General features: G+C 37.2%; 2 protein-coding genes across 2 annotated transcripts; one reads left to right on the top strand and one right to left on the bottom strand.

Moving 5' to 3' along the window:
* The first annotated feature begins 3,656 nt into the window (after positions 1 to 3,656).
* Positions 3,657 to 7,518, top strand: LOC147565188 (8-hydroxygeraniol dehydrogenase-like). Its single transcript, XM_086651685.1, has 5 exons — positions 3,657 to 4,101; positions 5,299 to 5,412; positions 6,160 to 6,673; positions 6,763 to 6,916; positions 7,164 to 7,518. The coding sequence occupies exons 1-5, from the start codon at positions 4,004 to 4,006 to the stop codon at positions 7,370 to 7,372; spliced, it is 1,089 nt and encodes a 362-aa protein (XP_086507811.1). The 5' UTR covers positions 3,657 to 4,003; the 3' UTR covers positions 7,373 to 7,518.
* An 8,392-nt stretch (positions 7,519 to 15,910) lies between these two features.
* On the bottom strand, positions 15,911 to 17,857 carry LOC147565187 (uncharacterized). Its single transcript, XM_086651684.1, has 6 exons — positions 17,376 to 17,857; positions 17,195 to 17,293; positions 17,053 to 17,094; positions 16,830 to 16,959; positions 16,262 to 16,363; positions 15,911 to 16,178 (listed from the first exon to the last, which is right to left on the bottom strand). Exons 1-6 carry the CDS (start codon positions 17,685 to 17,687, stop codon positions 16,060 to 16,062), a joined length of 804 nt encoding a protein of 267 aa, XP_086507810.1. The 5' UTR covers positions 17,688 to 17,857; the 3' UTR covers positions 15,911 to 16,059.
* Positions 17,858 to 22,438: the final 4,581 nt, after the last annotated feature.

The following is a 22,438-nucleotide window of genomic DNA, read 5'->3' as shown; positions in this document are numbered from 1 at the left end:
AAATTTGTGAAGGAAGGGGCGTGTTTTTCGGTTGGGAATGGAAATTGTATTCGAATATGGGATGATCCATGGATACCAAATTTAAGGAGGTTCAAGCCGGGCAAGAAAGAAGAAGGTATTGACATTACCAATTTATTTCTTGTGAAGGACCTTATTGATGAGAATGGGGATTGGAAGAAGAGGGTTATAGAAGACAAATTTGATGAATTGTCGGCCAAGGCAATCTGTGAGATCCCACTTTCGAAAATAAATAAGGATGAGTTGATTTGGATACATACATTGAAAGGTGACTTTACTACAAAATCTTTATATACTTCCTTAGTAAAAGAGAAGCCTACATCGTCTAGAAGAGTTGAATTAGAAAATGGGTTATCATGGAGAAAATTATGGAAGAAGTTCAATGTGGCGCCGAGAGTTAAAATGTTTGTATGGAGATTACTTCAAAATACATTACCAACAAAGGTACGAATACTAAAATACAATAATGAAGTTTCTACCATATGTGCTATTTGTGAGGAGGAAGAAGAAGATGATGATCACCTATTCCGATTATGTAAGAAGGCAAGGGAAATGTGGATGAGCTATCCCTTAAATTTACGAGTTGAAGGGGAAGAAAATTTTAAACAATTAATCTGTCGTTGGATGGGAAACAATGAAGAAGAGGAAATAGCTATTGAGTATCGATTATATGTTATTTGGTGCTTATGGAAAGCAAGAAATGCTTGTGTCTTTAATGGAGTACAACCAGATGTGTACAAAATAATAAAGGAGGCTTCTACTATGCAAGCAGACTTCTCGGTTGGGAGAATAAATAGTGAAGAGCAGGTGAATATACAAGTGGAAAAAGAACTACAATACTGGAAACCACCGTCACCGGGTTGTCTAAAAATCAACTTCGACGGAGCGTTTTCAAATGATAAGGGAGGTGCAGCTGCTGTGTGCAGAAATGAGGAAGGTAAGTTCGTTATGGCTTTGATGAGGAAATTCAAATCTTCATCGGCAATGGAGACCGAAGCTATTGCAGCTCAGTTAGCAGTACAACTTGCCCTATCTATGCCAGAATATGAGTATATACTAGAAGGAGATGCATTGACAATCATAAAGGCTTGCTCGAAGGATAGAGAGATTATCCCATGGAAGATTAAACCAATTGTTATGGAAATTGTCGAGGGTCTTGCAAGGTTACAAAATACTTCGTTTAATTTTTGCTATCGTGAGGCAAATAAGGTAGCTCATATCTTAGCGAAATCTGCATATACGAATGTTTCAAATCAAAGTACGGAAATCTATGAGATTCCAAATTCTATTATAAGTCAGTTGGAGACAGATTGTTCCAACATGAATTCAAATTCAAGTACTTAATAAATTGAGGTATTAACCTCCTTTCATCAAAAAAAAAAAAAAGAGCATATCTCTCTCATCAAAAAAAAAAAAACTTAGAGCATATCTAAGGTGGAGCTCTTGACATCTTTTCTTATTGAGGATTATACTTTAGAGCTTCACTCAAAAGGTGAAGACATCATCTAACCTTCCAAACTCTTTTAATAAATTATTTTAGTCTTTTATTTAAGCCAAAAATTTAGGATTTTTGAGTGAAAGGTCTAATTTTTGGGGGGTAAAACCAAAAAAAATCCAACCTTCCCAAAAAATGAGTTTCCAGTCCAAATGTCAGGACAACTCATTGTTTCCTGATTTTTTTTATCCCCCTCTTGCCCTTGGACGGGACATTCTGACGTTTCCTGACAAAAAAAAACTGGATGGTAAATAAAATAATTTCCCGTACACAAAAAAAAATTCAAAAAATTCAAATTTTTTTGAAAATTCAAACGAAATTTCAAATTCCCGCCTAGCAAACCATCTCTTCTTGGTAAATAAAATAATTTTCCGTACACAAGAATATTCAAATTCCCGCCCAGCAAACCATCTCTTCCCGGTAAATAAAATAATTTCCCGTACACAAGAAAATTCAAATTTTCAAATTTTTTTGACGAAATTTCAAATTCCCGGTACAAAAGTGTCTAGTACAGAAGAAAATTTTCGGTAAATAAAATAATCTCGCGGTCACAAGAAAATTCCCAGTACAAAAGTGTCTAGTACAAAAGAAAATTTCCAGTAAATAAAATAATTTCCCGGTGCGTCAGACAATTTTTCAAAAAAAATTCGTTTCCCGGGAATTTTTCGGTGGCAATTCCGTAAATTTCTGAACAGTACAGATTCTGATGGACGGGTTGTCAGATTCTTTTTCAGAAAAAAAATCGTTTCCCGAGAAAATTTCGATGTCAATTTTGTAATTTTCGATGGCATGAACCGTAAATACTTTGTTTTCCAAGGGTCATTTCGTCATTTTTTTTCCAACCTGACTCTTTGGACCTGCCTTTCATTTTTTGGCTACCTAGGATGGGAAACCTATTTCTTCCCTCATTTTGGATGGTTAACCAATCCCTCAAAAATTTATTGTTACACATATACTATTATATTAACAAAACTTTTGTAACTATATTAGAAAACACAAATATATTGTATTAAATATATTATACTAAAAAGATTGCATAAAAATAGATTTGGACTTGGAATTTATTAAAAAAAATGAAGCAAGGTCGACCTGATTTGTCGCTGAGATGATCTCTTAATTTTCAAACGAAACATATACCGTTTCTCTCTCTAAAGAAACCCTGGGATTCAATTTCTTTAACATGAGAAAATCGTAAAGGATCTTCAAGCTTCAACAATGACCGCAACACATCTTTAATCTTCAAACGACAACAACATAAGGAATCAAACACTAATTTTTTTTCTCTTAAATTTGATACAACAGTTATTTCTTTCTAGACAGTTTGTCATGGGTTTGCAAAATGTGTCCTATGGTCTGCATAGTATTTGCAATAGTTCGTAATTCTTCGCAAACTATTTGCAGTGGTTTGCATTGTATTTGCAATTATTTTGCACAAGATTTGTAGGTGTTTGTAAAGAATTTGATGGTATTTGCAAAAAGTTTGTAGGTATTTGCAAAGAGTTTGCAGCAGCATGAGTGTCAAAGACGTCTCTTTTCCTCACAACTTTCCTTTTAGAATTGTTTTGCTAGCACCTTTAAAATTTACCTTTAAATTAGGTTTCTATTTCCTCAGTATGATTGTGTATATCTTAAGCCATCAATTTTTTCACTTTTTTTTAGTAAACTAAAGTGTAACTTTCTTTCCAGATTGTCCAAAATCCAAGAAATCTGACTAAAAAGAAAATATCTTAACTTATGTGTTTAGGCCACATATTAGGAAAAACCATATTGGTATTGCCACTAGTATGAGTCTTCGGCGTTAATGATATGTTACAAATTATTTCTATTTTTAACAAGCAAAATTTCAACCTTTAACACAAAATTCAATGTTTTAATATTTAAGAATCTACAAAATTTACTAATTTATCATGTGTTCTTGGTATACATGGTAAGAAAATCCATTATTATTCTATCACTATAATTTTTCACAACTACAACTTTTATTAGGTTTCCCGATCTCGGGAGCTCATTTGGTAACTCTAATCACATTTTTTCCAAACTCATCATAACCGAATCATATAGAAAGATACACTCTTAACCCTTTTCTGGAACTGACTAATACACGTAACTACATATAAACAAACGTAAAATGAAAGCGCCTAACTCATTTTCATGATCAAGGAAACGAGGCCAACCGTGGTAGTTTGATGGAATTACTAAAACATAGCGGACCGGCGTTTTGTGCTCTCATGTAAAAGATCTATCTCTATATAGAAACACATAATCTTTTCTTTTTTGACATTTATTTTGGTTAAGACAAAAATAGTTGACAGCAATCCATTTGAAATCTCCAATTAATGTGGGAAAATAATTAGATAACCATCACTAGGTGTCTCACTCAGCAATCTCCTCCACACTCTATATATATATATAGACATATAACACACACTTATACAAAAAAAAAACCTAAAAAGTTCTAAGGTTGAGACATAAACTTAAGAGAGTGAGAGAATGTCAAAATCTCCAGAGGAAGAGTTCCCACAGAAAGCTTTTGGATGGGCAGCAAATGATACTTCTGGTCATCTCTCCCCATTCAACTTCTCTAGAAGGTATCACTTTCAATTCCTTCATTTTGATGCATGGGTAGTAAAGAAGAAAACCCTAATTCCTGTATTACTACTTGTTCATAATAATATATCTTTTCTTATTATTGTTATTATTATTATTAATTTGTATGTTTTACCAGAATTTTTGTTTTTTCTCTTCATTTGTGTTTTAGATTTTGAATCTGAAAATGAAATCATTCTAAAACTTTTAGGTTTTACTATTATTATTATTTTTTATCTAGAGATTCAATATTTTAATTCCACCGAGTCCTAAATATAGATGATCTATATGGTGAGAAAATTATTTTATTACTTATTTGTGGGTTTTTTGTGAGCTAATTTGCTCATTTTTATATTGGGTAAATTTTGTAGATCTAGGACATTCTCATTTCCATCATAAAAGATTTTTGCACAAATTTCATGGACATGATTGAAAGAGAGATTTTTCTTACACACATCCATCTTGACAAGAATATATTTTCTATATATATATATCTTGGAAAATTTTCCCCATTAAAACTAGATGGATTTACACAATACGCATTTCTATTGTGATTATAGACTTTTCTTTACAGGTTAAAAGTTAGATCATGATAATTTTCATATGAAAATGATCTACAAAAAGAATATACCACTTTTATATCTTCTTAACGTTTTTGTGTAAGATCCACAATAATCGTGTGAAAGCTCCTGAGGACTCTCGCTCAGGATCGGCTTGGAATGGGTCAAGACCCAAACCTAGCCAATTGTAGTTATTAGGCCGAGTTACAATTTGCGCAGAAAACAAAAAAAAAATGAAGTTAAAGAATAAAAGAAATAAAAAAAGAAAAAGAGAATTATTTTACATTGTTCTAATTTCATTGTACTACATCAACAATGCTAAGTCTCGTTCATTATCCTTCAACAAAAAAAAAAGTCTCGTTCATTATATTATATCAACAATGCCAAGTCTCATTCATTATATTATAACATCAGCAATAAGTATAAGTCTTATTTCATGACCGAGTCTAGTTGAGTAACTCGCTCAACCCCTGGTGTGGGGTTTGACTAACGGTGTCTCAGGCTCTTCCCAAGTCGATATCCGTGTCATTAAGCCGAGTTGGACGGCTTAGAAAAGCATACTGAGGCCAATCAAATAATCGTGTTTTATTATGTTGATTTTTTTTTCATTATGTTGATTTTTTTTTTTTTTGTGAATAGGGCAACAGGAGAAGAAGATGTGACATTTAAGGTGCTTTATTGTGGGATCTGTCACTCAGACCTCCATAGCATTAAGAACGATTGGGGCTTCACCAGCTACCCATTGGTCCCCGGGTAATTATTGCTTATCATATCTTCTATTGATTTCTTTTTTTTCTGGTTGAAAAATCTTCTACTGATTTATGATTTGCTTATTAAGTTGACAAAATATTTGAAGTACCTAGACAATGTATATGATATATTGGATTATGACAACGTGATGATTACATGATTTAATCATTTGGTATATAATAAATCTAGAATTAAACTTAAGACATTCGGTTTGTATACGAGTGAGTAGGCACTCTCTTATAGGCGTCCGCTCTTCTCTTGGCATTCCTTGTGAGTTTTGACTGAGCAATCCGAGGGCCCTCGGACTAGCATGAGTTTGTGTTGTTCAAACTCAATAGAGATTAGGCCCAGTTCGAGTATCCGCGGGTTGTCCAGTCGTTGGGTGCGCTAAGAGAGAAGATGGGTCAAGAACAATTTGTCGGATCGCCTATAAATTAACCCTTCTTTCTTTTTCAAATTGGAAGGGTTGAAAGTATTAAATTTGGAATATCCACTCAAAACTAATTACCAGTAGGTTGAAACTAATTGCCCTAGAGATTATATTCATTTTTTTCCGTACGACTTCCATTTGTCCGTGGGACGCCTATTTCACCAAAAAGTTCCAAGCTTTAGAAATTTTCCGTTATCACTTCCTTTTCAATAGAGTAATATTACTATATTCAACAGATACTTACAGGTGGCAGAACTTATAATTTAAACATGATTTAACTCTAAACACTACTTACTATTGTGAGCTACTTTTATTTGCAGACATGAGATAGTAGGCGTAGTAACTGAGGTTGGCCCAAAGGTATCAAAATTCAAGGTGGGAGACAAAGTGGGTGTTGGTTGCCTAGTTGGGGCATGCCATTCTTGTGATAGTTGCACCCAAGACCTTGAAAATTACTGCCAAAAGTATATCTTCACCTATAATGGCACTTACCATGATGGATCAAAAACCTATGGAGGTTACTCAGATATCATGGTGGCTGATGAAAGGTACGTCATCCGAATGCCCGAGAACCTCCCACTTGATGCGAGCGCACCTCTACTTTGTGCGGGTATTACAGTGTATAGTCCGATGAAATATTACGGACTAAGCGAGCCTGGTTTACATTTGGGTGTGGTTGGACTTGGTGGGCTTGGTCATGTTGCTGTGAAGTTCGCTAAGGCATTCGGACTGAAGGTCACTGTGATCAGTACTTCACCTACTAAGGAGAAGGAAGCGACCGGACATCTTGGTGCTGATTCATTTCTAGTCAGCCGTGACCAAAAACAGATGCAGGTAATTTTAATAACTTTTCTAATTGGGTCATGATTAAGCTTACTATGTCGTTTATTTCTTGATGGTTCTTTGCAATGGTATTTTTGTAGGCTGCCATGGGGACACTGGACGGTATCATCGATACAGTCTCTGCCCAACACCCTCTCCTACCATTGCTAGGTCTGCTGAAACCTCATGGAAAGCTTGTTATGGTGGGTGCACCGGAAAAGCCGCTTGAGCTACCCGTATTTCCCTTGCTTGCTGGTATGTTATTGCAACCCAATAATTGTGACTGAAATCTAGCAAGTCGAGACACATACATTGATTCATTTAGTCATGTTCTTTTCATCTAAGTAGTTGAGCTTGGGGCTCAGGCCTGGCTTTTAATAATGTTTCCTTAGGCTCGTGCCACGGGGTCTAGCCTGAGACGACCAAGTTATGCCTAAGTCACTTGAACCCAAAAATTGTAATATATGATTTGCTTACAAAAGAAATTTTGATGGCACCACAGGGAGGAAGATAATAGCAGGGAGTTTGATTGGAGGACTAAAAGAGACACAAGAGATGATTGATTTTGCTGCCAAACACAATATAACTGCAGATATTGAGGTTATTTCCATGGATTATGTCAACACAGCAATGGAACGTCTTGCCAAAGCCGATGTTCGTTATCGTTTCGTCATCGATGTAGCAAACACCTTGAAGAAGACATCTGCATAATTAGTCCTTACATCATCTCTCTCTCTGATAAGAAGATTTACTATTATTGTTCTTTGAGGAATTATTTTGTTGGAAAATGCTAGGGTTTTCAATATGTATGAGACACATCAACTAGTTTGAAACTTTAAATTTTGCTTTGGTCAAAATTAAATATTATAATCTTAAACACAGTCAATTAAAAGTCAAGTGCTATTAGAAGAAGGTAGAGAAAAATACACAAAATAATAGGTCTAGAATTTTGGATAGGAAATGTAAGAGATAAAAGAATTATGTTCCTCTCTCCATTTGGCCCCTCTCCCAACCCACCAGCTGATGTGGCAAAGTCTAACTTTTTTTTTTTTTTTTTTTGTTGAGGTACAAACAGCAAACTAAAAGAACTGAGACAATTCCTGCGGAAGGTCTAATACAGAAAGCCAAACCCACGTTCCTTTGTTTCTTCTACTCCATTTAGCTAATAGATCTGCTTTTTGATTACCTTCTCTGGGGATATGAGTATATATAACCTGAGTGAAATTGGCCTCGAGCTGTTGAACGTTCTCTATTATATTCTGCGATTGCCAAGATATGTCATTCAATTCGTTGTTGAGAGTCTGAATTATATTAAGGTTGTCACTCTCAATATGCAGGTATTCAATCTTCTTTTTAAGTGCCCATTGTGTTGCTTTTAGAATAGCTTTACTTTCGCACTCTTCTGCATTCTGCCCTCGACAAGTGAAAGCTGCTGCTGCAAGGAACTGTGCCTTGTCATTATTCATGATACACCCTATTCCTGCCTCCTCCTGTACTGCTATAAAGGACGCATCTACATTAATTTTCACAAACGGAGAGATAGGTGGAACCCAATCATTTACTATGTCAATATGTTGATAAGTACTCTGAGAATGTTGCACTAGTGTACTACTAGTGATGTCATCAATAATCTTCAACGGGATCGGATCTTTAGATTCAAAACATTTTTCACATCGCGCTTTCCAAATATGCCATAAAATGATCGCGAACCGACTGCTAGTTTCATCGTCTAAATCTTTCCAAGAGATAATCCAATCTACTAGATTATTGATATTATTCGCAATAATGTTGAAATGCACCCAAATCACTTTAGCTAAATCACAGTGCAACAAGACATGATTAATAGTTTCTGAATTCTGACAGAAAGCACATTGATAGATGTGCCCGATATAGTTTCCAATTTTATCTCTCACCGGTAGACTGTTAGTACAACATTTCCAGAGGAATAGTTTGATTCTTGGTATAATTGGCAAGTACCAAATAAAAGCCCATTCTTTTGCTTCGTAATTATAGTGCTCAGTTCGTAAATAATTGTACATTGATTTGATAGTGAACTTACCCGATTTTGTGAGTGACCATCTTGCTATATCATCCTGCTGATCCTGTAAATTAATACTTAAAATAGCATTGCATATATCACGGTTAAAGCATTGTTGTAAAATATTAGTATCCCATTGATTATTATTAATAAGTTGATGAACTGTAGTTAGGTCACTATTGGTGCTATTGGTCAGAGGGGGAGGGTAATTGGGAATCCAGTAGTCCTGCCAAATATTAATATTCGTACCTCTATTAATATCCCAAAAGGTCAAAGTAGAAACTTTGTTCACATGTTTGGATATGGATTTCCAAAGCCAAGAATGATGGTTTTTGGCCTGCTTAGGTTTGAAGTCTCTATTAAAGTATTTGGCTTTAAGAATAGAGACCCAAGGAGAGTTAGGATTTTGAGTGAGACGCCACACGAGTTTACACAGAAACGCTTGGTTATCAAGGATCGGATAACGAAAACCAAGACCTCCCAATTTTTTCGGAAGGCAAATGGCAGACCAGTTAATGGTGTGAATAGATTTAAGTTTTCCCCACCAGAAAGCTCTTTGAATAGCTTCAATGCGATTGCTTATACCTTTAGGGATGGCAAAGCATTGCATTTGGTATCGGGGAACAGCCGCAGCGATTGTATTGATGACAATGGAGCGGCCAGCTTGGGAGAGGAGAGAGGTTTGCCATTTTGACAGCTTATTCTGAATTTGATGGACCAGAGAAGAAAAGGCTTTCTGTTTGTTGGCTCCTATAAAAAGATGAGTACCCAGATATTTGTCAAGATTAGAGGATTGGTGAACTTTCAAATTACGAGTAATGAGCCGTTTAAACTTTGGATGAGTGTTTTTCGAAAAGAAGATAGTGGATTTCTCAAAATTAATCATTTGGCCAGAAGAGGAGCAGAAAATATCAAGGATGTTCTGAAGAGCAGAGATATTATCCAGGGAATTGTGCCCAAAGATAATACAATCATCGGCAAAAAGAAGATGTTTGAGATTGATACTGGTTCGCGGGATAGGAAAACCACTAAAAGGAACAGCCAAGTCTTTAGTTTCAAGAAGTCGACTAAGGCCTTCCATGACCAGAGTGAACAAGAAGGGAGAGAGGGGATCTCCTTGTCGGATTCCCTTGCTGACATTAAACGTTGGACCAGGACGTCCGTTGATAAGGACCGCCATGGAGGAGGTAGAGATACAGGTATTAATGAGCTGGATCCAATGTGGAGAAAAACCTAACCGACTCATTATAGCCTCAATGAAATGCCACTCAATTCGATCGAAAACTTTGGACATATCAAGCTTTAGGGCGAAGAAACTTTTCGAGCCCTTAGTACGCTTAAAAGAATGAGTGATTTCTTGACTTATAATCACATTATCGGTAATTTGCCTACCTGGGACATAGGCCGCCTGAAATGGAGAGATGATATTCGGAAGGATAATTTTGAGACGATCAGCCAGAATTTTAGTAATGATTTTATAGGTAGTGTTCATGAGGCTAATAGGTCTATAGTCCGAAGTCGTCTGAGGAGCTTTGGTTTTGGGGATCAGACAAATATGGGTGTGGTTAACCTGCTCGGGAAGGGTAGCATGGATAAAAAAGTCAGACACTAAGACAATAAGATCCTCTTTAACCGTATCCCAATTTGTCTTATAGAAGTGAGGAGGGAAACCATCCGGCCCAGGAGCCGAATCCGCTTTAAGGGACTTGGCAGAGTTGTGAATTTCCACAGCTGTTGGTTTGCTAGTAAGAATGTTATTTTGATCATTGGTAATTTGACTAACAAAAAGGTCAAGAAGATCCTCAGAGATTCTAGCCCCACTGGAAGAGGATATAGATTGAAGATTTATAGTGAAGAGGTTAGCTATATCAGAGGCTTCTTGCAACCACGAACCATTATTGTCTTTAATGGTGGAAATTCTATTTTTCCTATTACGATGGATAGCTTTCTCATGAAAGAATTTCGTGTTTCGATCACCTAATTGAATGTTATCATTACGGGATTTTTCTTTCCAGAGGCTCTCCTGCTGATTATACGCTTCCTCAAGTTGATTATTAAGATCATGATAATAATCTGAATTATCAGTATTTTGGATAGCCTCAGTGAGAAATCGAATCCTGGTGTCGAGATGACCGAAAACCGTTTTATTCCATTTAGCCAGATTAACCGCAAGCTGGTTAAGCTTTGGTTGGATCGGAGTTGAGGTGTTGGGCCAGTGATCACGGATAAAGTTGCCACAGTCTGGGTGGGACATCCAAGTCCGAATAAATTTAAAAGGTCTCTTGCCCAAATTAGAAGTGGTATCCGTGGTCAGAAGGATGGGAGTGTGGTCTGACCCAACTCCCGGCAGATGAGTCACAAGGGTGGACGGGAAATCCATGAGCCAGTTATGATTAGTAAGGGCCCTATCTAGTCTCTCCTTAATGAGGCCGCCCCTAAAATGTTTGTTGGTCCAAGTAAAAGTGTTACCACGATATCCCGCGTCTCTGAGACCTAAGTGATTGATGGCTAGCTTGATTTTATTGACATAATGTGGCATCTCCTCTTTTCCCCCTTCCTTCTCCGAAGGGTGAAGGATGGTGTTCAAATCACCTATGAGCACCCAGGGGTTCGTACCCTCCGTGTTTTGATGGCTAAGGGTTTCCCAAGGTTCCATTCTGTTTTTGCTATAAGGGCTACCGTAGAAGCCCGTAAGGATAAAAGTGCTACTAGTACTATTATGGATACATTTAGCATGAATAATATGATCATCCTTATACATAATAGTAACAGTGTACGCATTGGTCCAATACAAGACAAGCCCACCCGCTTTGTTTTTGGGCTCAACAAGGCAATGGGTATAATTCGCATGCATAGGAAGAATTTTGTTAAGTTGAGTTTTATTACTCTTAGTTTCAGAGAGGAATATAAAGTCTGGTTTATGCAAGGTAGTAAGTCTGTAAAGGTGTTTACGATTCAAGAATTGCCCACAACCTCTAATATTCCAAGCTAAGATGGACAGATCTGGCCTCGGGGTGTCCATACTGAATCTAGAGGCACCACCTAATCAAAGGCTAAAGGTCACCACCGAAGTAAACAGACAGATTCTAAAGGCACCACAGAAACTAAGACTAATATCACTACAAATGGAAAGAAAGAACTATCACCAATTCAACAGCAAGACGGCAGTCGAACAGATAAGATAGAACAAACCACAATAAGAACCAGAAAATAAGAACAAGAAAATAATAAAACTAAACAGTAGATTAACAGAAGATAACGTACACCACAAGAGGTATAACCCTCAACTAAGCCCCTGTCTGGTACTAGTTGCCAACAAGCCAAAAGGGATCACCACTTCACAGCACAAGGCCGATGAAAAGGAGATCAAACACGCCTGAGGCAGAACTCCTTGGCGACTGGTACCAGAGAAGAAAAAAAGCACAATACAACTAGAACAAAAAGAGACTAAAACAGAAACAAAAGAAAAGCAAAGACAGACACAGAACAAGAAAAGGACTCGAACCAGGACCTAAGAAGTCTGGTCTGGTGGGTGAACCCCTTCCCCTTCATCCCCCTGCACCAAAATGTCCAAACTACGAGATAATAACATTGACTCCTCTAGGAGTAACTGGGTCTCCCGGTTATCTGCAAACATATCCTGAACTTGATTGTCTTCCTCTGAAAACTCAGTAGAGCTGATCGAATGGTGACTAGACTGCTCCCTAATCCTCTTACCAGAAGGATTGAATAACAAATGAGGAGGAATAGGTTGAGTTGAGGTAGGATGATGAACTGGAGAGGAAGGTGGGGCTAACAACAAAGGTTCCACTGGATCTGGAGAGATAATGATAGTGTCATCCAAGGTGTCATCCATTGGATCAGAGTCAGTTTGTTCATCTTCACCTGAGTAGTAATACTGGAGAGGAGAAGGACATCGATTTAAAGGGTGCTCAATGATGCGACAATGTTGACATATTGCACCAGGAAATTTAGTATAACTTATCTTGATTTCAGTCACAGTGTCTTGGAAGATAGGATTAATCACAGCTAATAAGGGAGATCGAACGTCATATAAAAAGTGAACTCTGATCACCGGATTGTTGATGCAGCCGAGATTTCTTGGTCTGATTTGTATTATCTTACCCATACTTTCGAAAATAGCATCAAGATCAACCTTGTTTTGTATTGCCTGTGGGATCTTGTAGAGAGTACACCACATTGGCTCATAATACAAGTCGTCTGTACTTTCATTCAAAGGGAAATCCACTTGCTTCAGGACCAACAACATACCTCTTAGAATCCAAGGTCTACCGAAGTTAAGAGCATTAAGAACAAAAAGACTCTTGGGTTTGATTAAAAAGGTATTGATAGGGCCTTGAGTGAACGCGTAGTCGCAGTCACGAAAAAAGCGAGAACGAGGATAAAGCAAGCTCTTGATGTAGTTAAGAGAAGCTTCGTAAGGATTACACCATCTCGCTACAAAACCCTGATTAATGGGTTGAAGTTCTGGACGAGTGGACGGTTTAGAAAACCTAATAGAAAGTCTACCACGAGAGGATAAGGTTGATTGTAGAGCCATGGGAGAACAGGGAAAGATTTGGAACTGATAGTGAAAATGGATGTGGGAGTAACACGAACCAAAGAAGGAGTATAAAAGGGGAAGATGGAACGAGGAAGACAAAACAAGAAGGACAAGAACCAGGAAACGCCAATAACTCATGATAAATTTGCATGCAAGGGGATTGGGGGAAGGTCACCACCAGCTCAGACTACTCTCGAGCTCCGGTGACGTCTGTTCCCATTCTAGAGAGAGAAGAAAGAAACCAAGAGAGAGAAGAGAAAAACAGAGACAGGGAGAAGAAGAGAAAGAAAAACCTAAATTAATGCTTGAGAGAGAAAGAAGGAGTTACCTTGTTGCGTGGTTTCGATGATGTGACTGTTGAGTGTTCAAAAAGAATTTTCTGCCTCTTCTTCTCGAGTACTACAACGTCTTAACTGTGATTTGAAAAACCCCCAATCCTCAAACGATATAGTCTCGGGAAAGATCAAAGTTGGCTTGTCTTTAAGATCCGTAATAATCTTCCCTTTTCGCCTGCCGAGATGAGTTCGAAGTCTGTGGTGGAAGGAATTAATTGAGGACAAAAAGAAGAATGTAATGATAGTCTTTTGTCTTCGTGCAAGTAATAGCTGCTTCCCGAGAGGAGATGCTCTCAGTACGCCGCCGATTTGTTAGGTTAAAGAGGATGAAAAGGAGGGAGATGAAAAAACCCTAAGTGACGTCACTCGGGAGACTCTCTCTCCTCAAAAAACCCTCCTCTTCCAGTTAGTTGGTTGGCAAAGTCTAACTTAAGCATATTTTGTCTCAATTGACTCCACGTTTTTTTGGTGTTGTCACATCTGTTGGAGGGTTGGGGAGAAAACAAATGGAGGAACAAAAATTCTCAAATGTAGAAAGAAATTTTAGAAAGGAGATAAAATATCGAAGAGACTTTGTAAAGGAAATTTGACTAGAAATCTAGAATAGAAAATAATAAGAAAAAAAGCAGTTGTTGCGGGGAAATAAAAAATAAAAGATTTTGTTCTCGAAAAAGACCTCAAAGCTCACATAGAGGCCTTTGAACTTGCTAAGCTCTAGCTGACAACTATAGTCAGACTCACAGCCGTCACAGCTATATGATTTGGTTGCCAATGCATTGGTGATACTAATATGGTTTTTATCTAATTCATACGTTTAACTTATGACGCCCCAAGTCCTAACAATTATCGATATTGTCCCCACTTTAACCACCTCACATAAGTACGAGTTTTGTTCTTGGCGAAAGCACTACGAGCCCCTCCAAAAGGCCTCGAAACTTGTCAAGCTTGAGCGTACACCTATAACCCAGGCTCTGGACACTCTCGTGAGCGATGTGGGACTATCACAATCCCCCCACCCTCAACGAAGAGCCGTCCTCGGCTTTCATGCCACTTGAAGCTCCTAGCCCTCTCCGCTTTGACCACCTCACACAGGTACGAGGTTTTGTTCTTGACGAAGGCTCCACGAGCCCTCCCAAAGGCTTCAACACTTCCCAAGCTTGAGCGTACACCTATAGCCTAGGCTCTAGACACTCTCGTGAACGATGTGAGACTATTACATAACTCGTCTTAGAATAATTTTAAATAGGGACAATCCCCCTGTCTCCGGATAGGGGTGGGAAACGGTCCGGACGGGCGGGAAACGGACACTAACTCAACCGGTCCGGGCGGAACGGGCACAATTCTTAAGTGTCCACTCGGGCATCTGGACAAAACGGGCGGACATTTCAGATTTTTCTCAACAAAGTGTCCGTTCGTGACCGTTTTGACAGTCGGGCAAACCGGATATCGGTCGGTCGGGCACCAGTCACTAATGATCAAATAAAGAATTTTTTATTCGAAACTAAAATTGTTTAGTAGCTAAATACAACTTTCTAAACTTCTACTTTACAATTCCAAAAAGTAAATGACTACAAAATTAATAATAATCATTGAGATTTCTCATGTATTAAGATCGGTTGTATTCTTCTTCTCATGGATTACGATCGGTGTATTATGGATTCTTGGGTTACTAATGAGATATTGAGATTTTTATGGAGAGAGAGACGAAGACAAAATTAAGAAAAGTGATTTCTAGGATTATATAATTTTATTCTTGAAATCTAACGATTGTAGCTAACCCTACAAATCTGAAGGCTTAAAATCAACCATATAGGCGGGCGGGTATAACGGGTAGGATAAACGGACGGGTATGGACGGGTTTGGTCGGACGGACTATGTAAGCGGACAGGTTCCGGTCGGAACACCGGGTAAGGACTTATGCCCGCGTCCGTCCGCTTAAACTCTTTCGGTCGGGCGGGTATGGACTGATTCGGGCATGGAACGGTCATGGACCTTTCGGACTCGGACGGTCGTAGGCGGGTTCCGGATTTTTGGGCCAAAATCCCACCCCTATCTCCGGACCAATAACTAGTCAAACAGAGACCACTTAGATTGGGACAAGTTAGAAATAAAAACCACCTTAGATTTTAGGTGAGTTATGAAGTAAATCAAGTGCTAGAAGAATGAGTTTTGATGTTCCCAATATTTTTAAAGATCTATCTTTTATGGTTAGTACATCAAGAAGATCAACAAGATCATTATAAAAATTGTGACTCTTTATGTAAAGATAATGAGATGAATCTTGTGAACAAATCCTAAAACAGATACTTATCTGTCATCCAAGAACAAACAATTTCTTTATTTTTTAGCAATTATAACCTTATCTTAGTGACACTAAAAATATAATATATCAAGATTAAATTTGGCTTATTGAAAAGTTAAAAAATCTAATCATACAAATAGACACGAAAAAAATTTGTAGTCATGCATGGATATCTTGTTCTTCATCTTGAGCACAGATTTTTCCATTTGAGGAAGATGATGATACAATCAACTGAATTTTCTCAAGGAATTTGTTCATGATCTCCAAGCTCTTCTCATCTAAGAAAGACATAAATATGAAAATTAATTATTAAAGTTTAAACAAGATAATGAAATAAATAAGAAATTAATTATGTAATTACCAAGTCTAGGTATTGTGTGGCCCCTTGGGTGATGAATGACAATAGGCTCAACAAATTCCTCCAATAGCTTTGTCCCATGTGGCTTTAGGAAATCTGTCTCACCTACATACAAAAACCATATCTTAAGTACATTTTTATAACATCATACTGTATTTTGGCATATATATTAAACCTTAGTGATTGAAGAATTTCCATTAAATCTTTTGTTATCATAATTTCATTTAGACATATTCTAATAGTTTCGAAAATGTCAAAGTTAATGGTTGGAACCTGGATGACCTCATGGACTAAAGAAGTAAGTCGAGCTAAGAAAGAAAACAACATGAAAATTTTGTAAGGACAACTACTCATGCTTACGGCGTCTTGACAGGACAAATTGAGCTTAGACAGGTATTATCGTAACACGATATGTTTCCGGAAAGTTAACTGAATTCAGTTTGTAACGTGACGGTCTACATTCAACTCACTCTTCTTTGGGGAGAGATATCGACAAAATTACTCCATATAAATTTAATATTTTTTATAAGATAAAAATACCCTTATTGAAGTAAGTTAATTATGAATTTACCTAAGAAATGCAGAGAGGGAATTTCAACAGGAGAAGAGTAAGCTTTTTCAGCTAATTCTGGTGATTTGAACTTTGCCCCTCCAATTATCACCAAAAACTTTATTTTTGGTACTTTGTTAAGTGCTAATCCCTAAACATTACAACAAACCCCCCATCAGAAATTATCAAGATGGTCCTCAAAGTTTTACAAAATTACAATTCAAGTATTTGATTAGTCAATTACCTTCGCTTGAAGTCCCGGCAAAGCAGCCGAAAGAATCGCCCCCTAAACCCCAGATAAACAACCAAATTAATATATTATCCCTGAACTTGTTTAAATTTCTTTATGAAGGTCCAAATATTTGACCAAAATTTGATAAAAGTACCTGTGAGAAACCAAGTAATCCATCAAAAGGTCCTTGCTTTACCATATAATCTTCAATATAATCAAGACATTCATCAAAATTCCTGTACTCTAGAAACTCCTGTAAACATAAAATTGATTAGAGAGAGATAGTTAGAGAGAGAGAGAAAATCAGAGAGAGAGAGAGATTGTGTTTATTGTACTTTGTCGAATTGAAACCATTCAAAATAAGGAGGATCAAAAATTCCATCAACATCAGATTTGCCTTGAGCTGGAAAAGGGGCATCAAGAAAAACAAGATCCATCTTGTTAACAACAGATTCCTGCCATTTCCCAACAACTTGTTTCTTGAGAATTTCAGCACTCGTTCTGAACCCATGGAGGCATAAGAATCTAGGTTTTCTGATTTCTTGGTTTACCATTTTGATCTTGATTTGGTTTTCTGTGGTTGTTGTTTTTGAGAATCCAATGAGTTTGGAAGGGAGATCTATAATAATTTTATTATATACGAACATTGAGGAGAACGTTGAAAACGTGATGGTGGATTGGTCATTGGGGGGTAGGTATGAAACCAATTGGAATTTTGACCTTTAACATTGTTGTGGTCTCATTTTTGGGCCCACTCACCTTGTTGGGAACTTTCTAGCCATGGGGTTCCGTCGAAGAGGTGGCCTATGTTTGGGGCAAACTAAGAAAATTTTTTGGAGATAAAAAATGTTGGGATAGGAAAATCAGATTTTCTTCCCAAACGTTCACCGTTCTTCCTCGCCACTACCTCTCATATTCATCTCTTTTTCTGACTCGGGGTGAGTGTCTCTATGCCGGAAAGCTTCGTGTGAATCTAGGGGTATCAGATCCAGAACTACAATAATGCTCGATTCAACATGTCTTGCAAGAGATAAATCAGGCAACGGACTACCTCTCGAGAATGCTACCCAATTCGAGAACCACTGATATGTCGTCGACAACATGACCCCAAGACTTACAAAAGATATTGAAGGATGATAAAAGGGGTGTAATTAGAATCCCACATTGTTAGACTTATTTTTGGTTGTTAGAAATTTTGTTTTCAGTCTTGCTTTTGTTATCTACTATTTTCTGCTTTAATTTAATGTGAAGGATAGGGTCCTACAATCGGTTAACAATTTCTCCCTCTCTCTCTCTCAAAACTAGAATACAAATTTGGCGCAAAAGAGACCTTCCGCTTTGCTTGAACAGAGATAATGGTGGTGGTGATAGGAGGTGGTGGGGGTAGAGGCAGAAGGAGAAGAAAATGTGAAATTGTTTTTTTTAAGAAAGGGCCTCTACAGAGTGGCCATGGGGGTGGGGGTAGAGGCAGAAGGAGAAGAAAATGTGACATTGTTTTTTTAAGGGCCTCCACAGAGTGGCCATGGGGGTTGGGCCAATAAAAGGGAAACAATCTTGGGAGATTTTAAAGGCAATGCCCTTTATTACAGCCTAACAGGCAATGTATTTTGCAAGTGACTTTGTCAATTCATCATGACCAAGTTTGGTTAAAGACAATGCTATATTTCGAATTTAAGTTCACCCACCCGGTAAAAAGTCTAAAAGAAATCAAAGACTAAGCGAACCTCTGAATAAATCAAAGCATGCTATCTCAATATCAAACATAAGACAATCCTGAATCAACTTGAATATAACTTATCCATTTAGTTATATTAGCTTATAATAAATGCCCTAGAGGCTTGATATTCTTTGAGGGATCTCTGTCACAAGTAGGGATGTCAATGGGGCGGGTTTGGGACGGTTCATCCCCTTCCCAACTCCGTCCCGTTAGCAAACGGGTTTTACCATTACCATCCCAATAATTAATCGGGGTGGATATTCAATTACCAAACCAGCCCCAATTAACCCCCCCCCCCCCCCAATATAACATGAGACGGGTCGAGTTTAAACAAAATATTTTGTGTTTTCTTTCACAAAAGTTATTTTAGTTTGAAGTAACATAACAATCGTTAACAAAATTTTATAAGACTTTGGTTGTATCAATCATAAACACTACAACTACTTAAATAATACAAAAAGTAACATAGTTAAATTGATAATATGAGATTAAAGTTTCAGAAACATAACCATAAATAAAACATATATTTAGTACATATCGTACTAATCGGTTCGGGGCGGAGTTTACTATCTAATACCAAACCCGCCCCGAACCCGATTATTTTAAAACTTCATACCAAACCCGAACCGTTTAATAAACGGGTCGGTAAAACCCATTCCATTAGGGGCGGGTTTGGAAAAAAAACGCCGGTTCGGACCAAATTGCCACCCCTATTCACAAGGGTAATATTTGTGTTGACATATATAAATTAAGGGTTAATTCTATTTTGGCCCCCTAAATATGATCAACTCACAAAATGGCCCCCTAAAGATGACCAGCTTCCAATATGGTCCCCTTTTGTATTTTTCTGTTAGTAAATTTCAGTCAACTTTAACAGTTGGTTAATTATTTCTTTTTTTACCCTTCTTTGAAGAAATTCTACGTCTTTTCTTTTTCTGTCGTCGGGGAAGGGTCGTCGGAGACGACCGGTACCACGCCGGCGACCATGACCGCCGGTATATATATAAAAAAAAACATTTGTTCTTCTTAGTTTTTTCTCTCTTAATCTCTTTATTTCTTTCTCTCTTTTATGGGATCTATCTCTTCCTCCCTCTCAAACCTCAGCAAATCCAAGAGTGGGGAACCATGATCTTTCTCTCTCTTTTGATTTTTCTGAAGGATGGAGGAACTGTAAATCCTTGATCATTCTCTCTCCTCTTTCGATTTTTTTGTTCATTGCTGCGTTCTTCAATCCATTTTTCTTGTGAGCTTCAATCTGGGTAAGATTATTTTGATAACGATTTTGGGGAGGATAGAAGACGATTTTTGGAGGATATGAATGTTCGTACAAATAAGAAGCATCGGTCCAAATAAGATTGAAAACAATTTTGAAATTTTTTGGAGGGATCCATTATGTCAAGTGAAAGTAATGGAACAGGTAGGAATGTTCTTATCATCAGTTCAATAAGGTTGAAAATAATGAAATTTATCACCAACAAGAGGAGTATTCAAAATCACACTTACCAACCCCATTATTGCTTTGCCCAAAACGAATCTCCTGTTTCTCTCTCTATATCCATCAATCAAATTCAAATTAACAAGAAATATAGATCGAGACACAAGATTTAAAAGTTTGAATATGTTAAAAAGATTTAGATCCATGAAAAAGGAAAATAGAAAACGAAATCTGAAATGGGTATTGATAAAAAAGTAAATAGAAAAGGAAATCTGAATATGTTAACAAGATTGAGATCCATGATGAACAAAATAATTCTACTTTTTTTTCTATTGTGAAAGCAGATTTTGGATCGAAAGACGTTGATAACAATCATCGGTTCCAACATCTCCGACCAGAAAATAGATATCGGATTCTGCAAAGTGATCCCTACCGTATTATTTGAGGTAGTCGATATCCTTCCATCTTTGAAGTTGAAGAGAGCAGCAAAATTGGTGAGAAATTATTAGGTTTCGAACATCTGAAAAAGTTAATAAATGAAAAATTGTAGAAAGGGAATATGAATACATGTGAGAGAAAAAGGGAGATCTAGAGAGAGAGGTGATTGTAGTTCCCGATTTCAAAATTGTTTCCTTTTTGTAGAAATCATTATTGGAGAAGAAGTAAAAAAAAAAAGTATTCAGGGGATGAGGTCGTGGGCGAACAATTGGCCGGTCGGCGCTGCCAACTTCATCCCGGTGAGGAAATAAAGAAATGACAGGAAGAAATGTTTTATACGTAGAATAAAGGGTAAAGAAGTAAAAAGCATGTTGACCGTAAAAGTTGACTAACAAAAAAAAAGAAAGGGGGCTAAAATAGAACCTGGTCATCTTTAGGAGTCCATTTTGGTGAGTTGGTCATCTTTAGGGGGTCAAAATAGAATTAACCATAAATTAACATCTCTGCCCACCCAACACCTAAACTTCACTTTTCCAATTTCTAAGTTGAGTTGAAGCCCGTTTATGTCACTTGGTAGATTTGTAAAGGCTAGCGCTTTGGGGAAAGCAAAATAGTTCCCGGGGTGTGAAGACTTGGTAAAATTGGTCAATTTTGTTTGACAATTTTATTTTGGGGAAAGCAAAATAGCTTCTCCACCTCACCTCTCTCTATCTCCACCTCACTTTTCTCTCTCCACCTCATCTTCTCTCCCCCCACCACTCTCTCTCTCTTTTCCGACAGGTCGCCGGCCGAAAAAGGTGAGATGAAGGGAGAGAGAGGTGAGGTGGAGAGAGAGTGAGGTGAGGTGGAGTTTTTTTTTTTCCTCTTAAAATTTATTTCTCCGGAAAATGTCTAAAATTCTACATATTCCCTTTAAAATTTCACACCCCGGAAAATATTTAGCTTTCCCCACAGCGATGGCCTTTGTAAAATTCGTAATTATGTGTAATCAAGGTAAGGTAAGATGAAGGTATCTCACGTTCTTTCATGCTATACGGGACTATCTCGCTTGCTATTTCTGTGACGCCTCATTTCTCTTTCTCTCTCAACACTTACAAATAGGGGCGGCCTAGGCCCAAAGCCACCAGAACGGTGGCTTTGGGCTCCCAACTAGGGATGAAAAACGAGGGCCCCAAGAGACTTGAATATATAGGAACTGAAGGTGAAATTCACCAAATGCATGCCTAGCTCAGTTGGCAAAGCTTAAAAGGTCATGAGTTCAATCCCTATTGTCAACATAATTTTGCTCATTTTCTATATCAACTCATTTATTTCATAAATCTCTAATTTAATTGCTTATTTTAATAAATTTTCTTGATCATGTTTTTTAGTTGAAATTTTGATCACCAATACAAATTGAATTTTACTTTTAGTAAGTAATTTTTGTTATATATATATGTTATTTTCTTTACATGTTATATTTTTATCAACATTGGCAAGTCATATTTTAAGTTTTTGTCATGTGCATCATTTCTGAACATTTTATGTGATCAAAATATTTGCAATGGTGATTCGTTGCATAATTGCTTATAAAGTTGTACAAATTTTGTAGTTATTTTATGTGAACCTTTTTTTGGTGAAAATTACATTTTATCGTATACATGATATTAACAAAATTAACTTTCTACGAATGAAATTTGTTCTTTTCAACCTAATTTTATCGTACACATGATATTAACATGATATCGAACTAAAGTAATGTAATGATCTCTCGTTTTTTTTTTTTAATTTGAAACAAAGTGGTAAGTAAGATATATAACTTTTACAAG

This window comes from Eschscholzia californica, unplaced genomic scaffold (genome assembly GCF_041429995.1).
Source record: "Eschscholzia californica isolate CP2 unplaced genomic scaffold, dmEscCali1.0.p SCAF_1, whole genome shotgun sequence".
Classification (NCBI taxonomy): Eukaryota; Viridiplantae; Streptophyta; class Magnoliopsida; order Ranunculales; family Papaveraceae; genus Eschscholzia; species Eschscholzia californica.
Note: the sequence above shows the minus strand (reverse complement) of the source record. Positions and strands in the feature narration are given on the sequence as shown.